Genomic DNA, 10,399 nt, shown 5'->3' on the forward strand with positions numbered 1-10,399 from the left:
GATTCTCAGCAACACACACACACACACACACACACACTCACACACACACACACACACATGCCCACACACAATCACATGCTGAAACACATTAATTCAGTCTTGTACACACTTTCGCAATTAAACTAACACACTCCCACGCACACACACACACACACACACACACACACACACACACACACACACACACACAATGACAGCCACCACAGGCTACACCATGTTCAGGCTTCTCCTTGTGTCTAAGGTGTGTCTGGGAGTCCTGGGGAACTGTGTCCTCTTCCTGATGTACGCGTACAGCTCCATGTGTAAACCCCAGCTCCGGAAGCCCATTGCCATTTTTTTCATGCACCTGACCCTGGTCAACGCCTTGACCATCATTTTTGAGTCCATGCCGTACATTGTCTCCTCGTATGGAGTCCTGTGTTTCTGGGATGATACCACATGTAAGGCGGTGCTGTTCCTGTTCAGGGTCACTCGGGGACTGTCCACCTGCACTACCACCTGCCTGAGCGCATTCCAGGCCCTCACCATTAACCCAACCCCTGCCCAGTGGGCTTGGCTGAAAAGCCGATCCTCCACCTGCATCCTCCCCTCGCTGCTGTCCTTCTGGATCTTGAATCCCGTCATGTATTTCAACATAATCAAAACTGTGGAATCTAATTGCAAGTCCACTGTCATGAGCCTGGGATTTTCTCATCCCTACTGTCAAACGAAGTTTGGAAGGGACACCCCAACACCCATTATCAGCTCCATTGTGCTGCGAGATGCTATGTTCCTGGGCCTCATGGTGGCCCCCAGCCTCTACATGGTGAGGCTCTTCTACAGACACCGCCACAGAGCCCGGCACCTCCACAGTCCCAGCCTTGCCTCCCAGCCGGCGCCCGAGAACACAGCCACCAACACTATCCTGCTGCTGGTCAGCTGCTTCCTGTTCTTCCATTGCTCCAACAACATCGTGACTGTGTATTCCTTGTACACACTGGAGAAATTGAACAAATCCAAGGCTGTGCTTGTAATGTTGTCCTTAAGCTACCCCACCCTCTGCCCGTTCTTGCTCATGAAGAATAACAGAATGGTTTCACGATGGATCACTCAGTCATGTTATACCAAGAATGATCAATTATAAGAGGAGTGAAGACCATGGTGAGGCTCCAACTCTGCTCACCTCATCCTTGCTTTGTAGATGATAGAAACACTACAGAGGCCAGGAGCCAGTGTCTCAGGCCTTTCATTCTACTATTCAGTATGATAACATCTGAGGATACAGGTTCAAAGCTATCCCAGACAGGAACATCCATGAGACTATAATATCTAATTGACCACCAAAGGACCTAGAGTGGAGCTGTGGGGATTGAGCACTAGACAAGTTAAACATTCAGGTTTTGAAGTCTTGCTCAATGTGCCTTTCTCTCTCTCTCTCTCTCTCTCTCTCTCTCTCTCTCTCTCTCTCTCTCTCTCTCTCTCTCTCTCTCTCTCTCTCTCTCTCTCTCTCTCTCTCTCTCTCTCTCTCTGTGTGTGTGTGTGTGTGTGTGTGTGTGTAAAAGTGTGTTTGCATCAAAGTTTTTTTTGGGTTTTGTTACTTAAAATATAATTGTTGGGATAAAGAATGTATTTTCTGGTCTGGGAAGGTGGCTCAGTGGTAGAGTGCTTGCCTTGCATGCATGATGCCCCAAGTTCAATTCCTCAGCACCACATAAGCAGAAAAAGCCTGAAGTGGTGCTATGGCTCAAGTGGCGCAGTGCTCGCCTTCAGCTGAATAGCTGAGGGACAATACCCAGGCCCAGAGTTCAAGCCCCATGACCAACAACAAAAAAAGATAGTATTTTCTGTACATTATTAAAATTAACAACTTGTTTCTATTTTTATAAGGACAGCGGCTATACATTTCATTTCACCCTTACATTCTATTTCTACTAACAGTGCTATTTGTGAAATTTTATTAAAACATCCTATGAATATTTGTCAGCCAATGAAGAAGCAGGATCTAGACAATGACAAGTCAGTAGACAGCCAATGAGGGAGCAGGATACAGACAATTACAAAGCAGGATGCAGCCAATGAGAAAGGGTACAGCCAAGGACAAAGCAAGATAGAGGCCACGACACCTGTATTTAGATCCTACAGCCTCCATGATTCTACACTGTGACAAGCAGCATGGCACTGGGACACAGTGGAGAACATCAGTGTTCAGGACTCAGGTAGAAAATTGGAAAGCACTGGGAAGAGACTATGGCTCTGGATATACAGCTGTAACCATGGAACTTTCTGGAGCATGTCCTGTGAGACCGGGCCTACTTCTCTACTTTAGAGGCCATTGCACATTAGCTAGTTCTTTTTCCTTTTGTTTGCTCAGAGACCAGGACTCCAACTTGGTATGTTTCACCCTTGCTCATTGGCTGATGCACTGAGAGCCTAGAATCCCACCACTGGACATTGGGCCTAATTTGAAGTGTATTTCCATTGCTATTTCCACTTTATAAGGCTCTATACTGGCTGGGAAAGGGGCTTAGTAGTAGAGTGATTGCCTAGCATGCATGAAGCCCTGGGTTTGATTCCTCAGTACCACATACACAGAAAAAGCCAGATGTGACACTGTGGCTCAAGTGGTAGAGCACTAGCTTTGAGCAAAGGAAGCTCAGGGACAGTAGCCAGGCCCTGAGTTCAAGCCCCAGCTTAAGCTTTGTCTTTATAAATCCTGTGCAGATCACAGTGTGGTGGTGGGATGTCCCATTCTGGTTTTCTCTGTTTGGGGTTCTAAAGGCTTCTTGTATCTGAGTGGACCTATCATTTGGATGTTCAGGAATTTCTCTGCTATGATTCTGATATATTTCCTATTCTTTTAGCTTACTTTTCTAGGCCTGCCTCAATACCAATTACCCTTAAATTATCCCTTCAGATTGTGTCTTGTATCCCTTGTAGGATTTATCGTGTTACCTGGATTTGATTTGAATATGTGGTGGTTCCTGCTCTCTAAAGTCTATACTATCTTCAACTTCTGAGATTCTGGTTCTGCAACATCTACTCTACTGTCAAGACTTTCTGCTTTGTTTTTTTTTATTTCCCTTCCTTCTAATCAATCAGTTTTGATGGCTTCAATTTCGTTGATGAAGCTTTGTTTTAGATCTTGTACAGACTTTGTTACCTCCTTGATATGGTTTTCAGTGTTCTCCTCAAATCCTTTAGCTGAATGGCTATACTTTCATTGGACTTCCTTTCCTTTGGTTGGAATTATGTTTTGTGTTTTGCGGTTTTTTGCTTGTTTGTTTGTTTTTTGCTGGTCATGGTGCCTGAATTCTGGGCTGGACACTGTTCCTCAGCTCTTCAGCTCAAGGCTAGCACTCTACCACTTGAGCCACAGCACCATTTCCGGCTTTTTTCTTTTTGCTTATGCGGTGTTGAGGAATTGAACTCAGGGCTTCATGCATGCTATGCAAGTACCCTACCACTGACCCACCTTCCCAGCCCCTTTGGTTGGAATTAATACAGCTTTTTGTTGGTGGAGTCCATGAATTCCTCTATTAATCTTTGGTTAGCCTCATCACGCTCAAGTATAGCCTTATGCAGGCTTTCAGTCTTTTCATTCAGCATGTTTACAAGTAGTGTTTGTAGAGCTTGAGAACTGTCCTCTAGGTTTTTCATTGATTGCTCTGTTGCCTATTTATTTTGAGTAGGAGTTGAGGTTCCTTGACTTGCCATTTTTCTTGTGTTTTTATGGCTAGTTCTGCCCATTTAGAATTGAGAGCAAATTCAGTACCATACCAGGAAACATTTTTAAGACAACAACCAACCTGGAATCTATAGCTGCACAGACTTTAAGGGTTAACAATCATAGGCAGGTATTTTAACTCTATCTTTCCTTTTAGGATATGAAAGCAATTCCAGTACCACCACAGAACACAATTTTAAGACAAAAACCAACCACAATCCCTGTATTTGCACTGATTTTAGAGGTTCGAAATCATAGATAGGTATTCTCCTATTGACCTCTCCTTTTCTTTGTTACGGGAGGGGTATTGTTCTTCCAGAGTGGGGAATATAGATAGATAGATAGATAGATAGATAGATAGATAGATAGATAGATAGATAGATAGATAGATAGATAGAGATAGAGATAGAGATATATAGTTGAAATCAGAGAACAAATCTTTCAGGAGCTTTAAAGCAGTCTGAACCAAAAGGATAACACAATAGTCCACTTTGACACTGTCAAAATGGATGCAGATAGAGTCTAGATCAACAACAATCAAATAGGGATCAGTGGACTAAAGCAAAGGAATAAGTAGTGAAGGACAAGAAATAAAGAAATATGAGGCGTGGGCCAACATGGAGGAGCAGGTCGGTTCCGAGCCGACTCCTGACGGTGGTGCAGACCCTGGATGCGGTGGCAGTGGTGGCAACGGCAGCATTCTTCTGGCAGCCCCAAGTACGCCTGGATGGCTACTCACCTTAAGTACTTAGAAATTATGGAATTAGACATAGGAGATTCCACTCAAGTTTGTATATCATTCTTGGTTTACCTGGAGAGTAAAAGTTGGAATAGAGTAAATTGTTTGGGATTACCAGAACTACAACTCATCTGTCTAGTTGGTACTGAGATAGAAGAGGAAGGGTTACAGACTGTGGTGCCTACTCCAGTCTCTGCGTCTCTTAGCCATAACAGGATTAGGGAAATCCTGAAGGCATCTCAAAAACTGCAAGGCGATCCAGATCTGCCAATGTCATTTACCTTGACCATAGTGGAGTCTGACTCAACAATAGTCTATTATAAGCTCACGGATGGATTTATGCTGCCAGACCCACAGAATATTTCCCTTAGAAGATGACATCTTTGCTTGTCAATGCTTGTCAGTGCTCACGAAAGATTGGATTTGAGACTCATCAGCTTGCTCTAGCTTGTACCTCAAGATATTCGGGTTAATATAACTTGTCCATCTTGTAAGATTTTTGGAAAAAATTCTCTCAGATTAAAGAATTTGTATTGTTGGGCTGGGAAGTTGGTTCAGTGGTAGAGCGCTTGCCTTGCATGCCTGAGGCCCTGGGTTCGATTCCTCAGCACCACATAAGCAAAAAAGAAAAGAAAAGAAAAAAGCCAGAAGTGGCGCTGTGGCTCAAGTGGTAGAGTGCTAGCCTTGAGCTGAAGAGCTGAGGGACAGCACCCAGGCCCAGAGTTCAGGCCCCACGACTGGACCAAAAAAGAAAAAAAGAATTTGTATTGTCAGAAACATAGAGTAGTTGTTATAGAGCATTCTGGAGACAGTCTGCATTTCTCTACAAGTTATGGCAGGATGTGTGCAAAGAAGACTGTCATCACATGCATAGCTGCCACCATGAACTTGTTGAAGTCACCTCTCTTTCCCTTCTTCAGCCCTTTAGTGCCTTTTAGTCATTTCAGCCAGCTTGGAATAGCACTTATATGGCCTTAGACACCTGAAGAATTTACTGCTATCTGCTTTCATTCCCAGTAGACACTGAAGGATTCTTTCTGTGGATTCCTTTTTCAGTTGCAATTTCCTCTTTAATTGACTTTAGATCAGAACTGAAAATACAATCCTCAGGAGTGTAAGCGTACATACGTAGAATAGTCAGGACCTCTGACTGTTACCTATAGGAACAATGGGCCTTTTGTCCCACCATCCTTATATCATAACTATATTACTGCACGAGATAGTGTGGAAAAAAGTGTCGGCCCTAAAGACATCTATATTAAATAGACCTAGTCATGCCATTTTCTTAATCCTCCAATTATGTTGTACAAAGTATAAAAATTTTATGTTCAAATGTTCTCCGACTAGCATTACTTTTAATATTCCCACTTGTGAGCCACTTAAAAGATTAGGTCCGGAATGTACACACTTTCTTAAAGGGCCAGGCAATAAATGGGCCTTGCAGGCTGTACAATCTGTCCTAATTGCCCAACATTGCTGTTTGTAGCATGACAAACATCCATAGACAATATGTCAACCTTGAGTCAGGCTATGTTATAGTAAATTAAAGCTTTATTTACAAATGTAGGCCTTCATTTACCATCCCCTGGTCTAAGTAGTTAATAAACCTGTCTCTGTGTAGTACCTTGAATAGTCATTAGAAATGAGTATATATTATGACAAACATGAGAAAATGTTACAGTGAAAACATTACAAACTATGAAACTGTGAGTGAATGTGAACATGGCTTCAAATGGCCCCAGCAGGTAACAAGAGGATGATAAAGTACAATTATTACCTGTGGCTATAGTAGCAAGCGTGGCATGGTAAATGAATAGGTGGCTTTCCTTCCCCAGCATTTCAGTTTTTATTTGTATTACTTTTCTAATAAGTGTTACAAAATAAAAAGTGTCCTGAACTCTGTAAAAAAAAAAAGAAATAAAGGAAAATGAGTTGAGGTGAATTAGAAGATTGAAAAATATAATGAGAAATGGAGGTAGAGAAAATAATACTAGAGGGATGTAGTGAAGGAAAGGAACAGACAGAAGAAAGCTAAGACTTAAATTCAGAGAAACAAAAAAAAATAAGAAAGAACAAGGAAGAAATAAAGATATTTTAAAATGTATATATGTTTTCCTTCTCAGCCCTTACCCAACTCTCTGAGTTCTTTTTCCCAGCTCTCTCTCTTTCCCTGCTCTCTTTCCCAACTCTGTCTCTTTCCCACCTCTTTCCCAGCTCTTTCCCACTTCTTTTCCAAACTCTATCTCTTAGGTCTTTCCCAGGCCTTTCTCATCCATGGGGAATGCCAACCTGGCCTGGGCCCAGCAGGTCTACTGAATAAACCTACCCCTTATCTGGAAAAAATGTATATTTCTATAAAGTAATAATTCTAAAGTTAAAAATCATAAAACTGAGGAATAGATATTTGCTCAAAATATAGACGGAATTAAGTATACACACAAATAAGGGGGAAGCCTAGTAATCACCATAGGCTCTGTAGAAATAAACAGCAATGAAGAAGAAAAAATGGGGTAAAATATATGAATAAAATAAAAATGGAATAAATAAAAATTACATTTAGAAAACAATACTTCAATTTATTTGTGTCTCCCCTATGTCTGCTCCCCAGTCTCTTGATCGAGCCTTTGATTTCCTTGCAGTGATTGGTTTTCCTTATGGCTTTGTTGTTTTCTCAAATCAGTTTGAGCAGACAGAGAAAAGTTCTGCCTTGAAACCTAGGGAGTCCTTGTGTCCCTCCTCTCAGACTCAGTGGGAGAGAGCATACATAGGCTTTGCATAGATTGCAGGAAGGAGGTGGCTGGTTTCTGCAGGTTGGATTCTCTGCAAGTGAGCTTGTGTGTGGGTGGGCTTGTGGCATGTCTGGAATCAGTGGGTTTTCCCAGTTCGTCTAGCTCTTGAGACGCTTTTTTGGCCCAGCTTGGAGCCACTCTCAGTTTTGCAGTCTATCCAGTGAGAGTTTACAGACTTTTGGATTTTTAATTCCTACAGGCGCTAAGCTCTGAGGGTAGCTGCTATATGACTGGAATGTCTTAGTTCACTGCCCAGGGGCGGGGCCCACCCTCTCTGCCAACCCTGGCAAAGTTGTCCCTTCCTGGGAAGAGCTACCTCCTCCTGGGCGGGGCAACATTCCCCTAGGTGGCAGTTACAATCACTGATCAGATTCCTCTGTCATGTTGAAAAATGATACCACAGTTACACCAAGTTATCTACTAGCTGCTCTGGAAGGCTCTATTGCAGTATCAAAGATGGTGTTCTTTTGGAGTGTTGGGGGAGAGCTACATTCCAGACGCTGTTCTGTGAGATGGCATGAAGATATTTTTTGGGTGTATACATACTTTCCCAGGTTTTTGGACTGTCTAGGATCAGTGGCAGCAGGATGTGGATTTTCACTCCTAGTAATCCAGTTTGCACTGGTGATGAGTGAAAAGCCACACTCTGTCTCTGGTTTCTCCATCCTGTGCTCAAATGGGCTTTCTTTCTTTTTTTTTTAATTTAATTTAATTTTATTTGTGAACATACTGTACAGAGGAGTTACAATTACATGGGCAGGATAATGCGTACATTTCTTACCAAGCATTGCAGCCTCCTCCTTTGTTTAGCCTTCACATCCCTTCCCAGGATCCCCCCTCCTCCACAATCCCAATCCCAATCCTTCTCCTTCCCCCCCTTCCCCTCCCCCCCCCCCCCCCCCCGGCGCACCGACGTTGTAAAGCTCGTTTTGGTTTTGGACATGACAACTTGTACTTCTCATTGTTGCAACAGGTCCACCTGTATCCTTAAACAACTGGTTTTTCCCCATCTCCTCCACAAGTTATACTCACATCAAATATAGTGAAAGCAGGGGTTATACTGTGGGGGAGGGACATACAAAGCAACAAAGAGATAGTCTTATAAATGCGTTAGAAACACATGCATAAAAGAAAAAAACATTAAAATACATATCTAAGGGTTCATTTTCCTGACATCACATTATCTGACGTTTTCCACTTGACTCATACATCTACTAGATATTGCAAATAAGGGAAACCATGGGACCTATGTTTCTTTGGGCCTGGCTTACTTCACTTAATATAATTTTTTCCAAACCTTTCCATTTCCTAACAAATGGGGCAATGTCATTCTTTCTGATGGAGGCATAGAATTCCATTGTGTATATATACCACATTTTCTTCATCCATTCATCTACTGAGGGGCATCTGGGTTGGTTCCATATCTTAGCTATGGTAAATAATGCTGCAATAAACATAGTTGTGCTGGTAGCTTTAGTGTGGTCTTGTTTGTAAACATTTGGGTAAATGCCCAAAAGTGGGATTGCTGGGTCATAGGGGAGATCTATGTGAAGTCTTTTGAGGAACCTCCATACTGCTTTCCAAAGTGGTTGAACAAGTTTACATTCCCACCAACAATGAAGTAAGGTTCCTTTCTGTCCACATCCCCTCCAGCATCTGTTGTTGTTAGAGTTCTTGATTTTTGCTGTTCTAACTGGAGTGAGGTGATATCTCAATGTTGTTTTGATTTGCATTTCTTTTATGGCTAGGGATGTTGAACATTTCTTGATGTGTCTATTGGCCATCTTTCTTCTTCAGAGAAGTTTCTCTTTAAGTCTTTTGCCCACTTATTTATTGGGCAGTTGTTTCTTTGAGGATTTGTTGTTGGGGGGTTTAATTTTTTGAGTTCCAAGTATATTTTAGATATGAGACCCTTGTCCGTTGTATGGCTAGTAAAGATCTTCTCCCAATCCATGGGCTTTCTATTGATCTTGCTAGCTATGTTCAAATGGGCTTTCTTTAGCAGTCTGCCTGAATTTTTTCTCTTTGCCCAAAATCTCTGTATAGATTTTGAGAGTAGACCTTTTGGACTTCTTGGATGTTCAGGATATAGCCAATAGCAAAGCAAGATAAAAATCAATGAGGCTGTGGAATGCAGGCAATGAGAAAGGACACAGGCAGTGACAAATCAGGATACAGCCCATGAGGAAGCTGGATGCAGCCACTGACAAGTTAGGATGTAGCCAATGATGAAGGATGAAGCCAATGACATAGCAGGAGGCAGTCAACCAAAGATACAGCCAATCATAAAGCAGGATGAAGCCAATGACCAAGCAGCATATAGATAATGGCATGTATTCTTAGGTCCTCCAAATTCCATGATTCTTCTCTGTGAACAAGCAGCATGGCAAAGGCACTCAAGGGAGAAGATCAGTGTTTCTACTTAAAAAAACAATGTGAAACTCTAGGGCAGCGCTGTGTAGAGAGTATGCCCATGCATGTCCAGCTGTCACCACTGCACGTTCTGGAAAGATGTCCTGAGCAAAAGTGTCTTATCTGTCTACTCTGGAGGCCAGTGCACATTGGTTAGTTCTTTTATTATTTTCTTTATCTTTGATTGGAGACCTGCACTGGAACAGGGCATGTCACATTCTGCTCATTGGCTGATGCTCCATAAGCCTCCATTCTTACCACTGGAGATCGGATGTGCTTTGAGGTCTATTTACTATTATCTTTCCTCTTTGTAATTCTCTATGCCCCAGTAATTCCTTTGTTCATAAGTTTTAATTCTCAACTCTATTTGTGGACTTTCACATTTAATCTTGCTATGTCTTGAGCCAATTGGCATCACCTTGACCATCAAGAATGATTGGTTTCTAGCACACTTTTGTGTGAGAAGTGTGACCCTTGTCCTTGACCCCTGGCCCGCCACATGTTGGGCTCTGCAAACCCAGGGTACATGGTCACCCTTGTTGCCAGGCTCCAGTGGGGAAGGCAAAGAAACTCTGCATCTCAGGATGTACCCTGGGTGAGAGAACCAACCTTTAATAACCAGCTGGGTCTTGAAGTTTACTTTCTGATGATTTTGACTTTGAAAAAACACACATCTTGAAATAGTAATTTTGTTCATTTAATTAATAAACGTATCATATTCTCTAAGAGATTCCATTGGTACCTGGGAGAGTGGTT

General features: G+C 42.4%; 1 protein-coding gene and 1 pseudogene across 1 annotated transcript; both read left to right on the plus strand.

Annotated features, from left to right (window-relative positions):
* Positions 1-214: 214 nt before the first annotated feature.
* On the plus strand, positions 215-1,123 carry LOC138812474 (vomeronasal type-1 receptor 90-like). The gene has a single exon (XM_070000412.1). It carries the CDS (start codon positions 215-217, stop codon positions 1,121-1,123), a length of 909 nt encoding a protein of 302 aa, XP_069856513.1.
* Positions 1,124-4,320: 3,197 nt separating this feature from the next.
* LOC138812558 (tRNA-splicing endonuclease subunit Sen15 pseudogene) lies at positions 4,321-4,820 on the plus strand (annotated as a pseudogene).
* Positions 4,821-10,399: the final 5,579 nt, after the last annotated feature.

Source organism: Dipodomys merriami, unplaced genomic scaffold (genome assembly GCF_024711535.1).
Source record: "Dipodomys merriami isolate MVZ:Mamm:240054 unplaced genomic scaffold, mDipMer1.0.p SCAF_57, whole genome shotgun sequence".
Lineage (NCBI taxonomy): Eukaryota > Metazoa > Chordata > Mammalia > Rodentia > Heteromyidae > Dipodomys > Dipodomys merriami.

Excerpts from the sequence above, each read along its gene's own strand:
- LOC138812474 (XM_070000412.1), top strand. The coding sequence starts at position 215 with ATGTTCAGGCTTCTCCTTGTGTCTAAGGTGTGTCTGGGAGTCCTGGGG.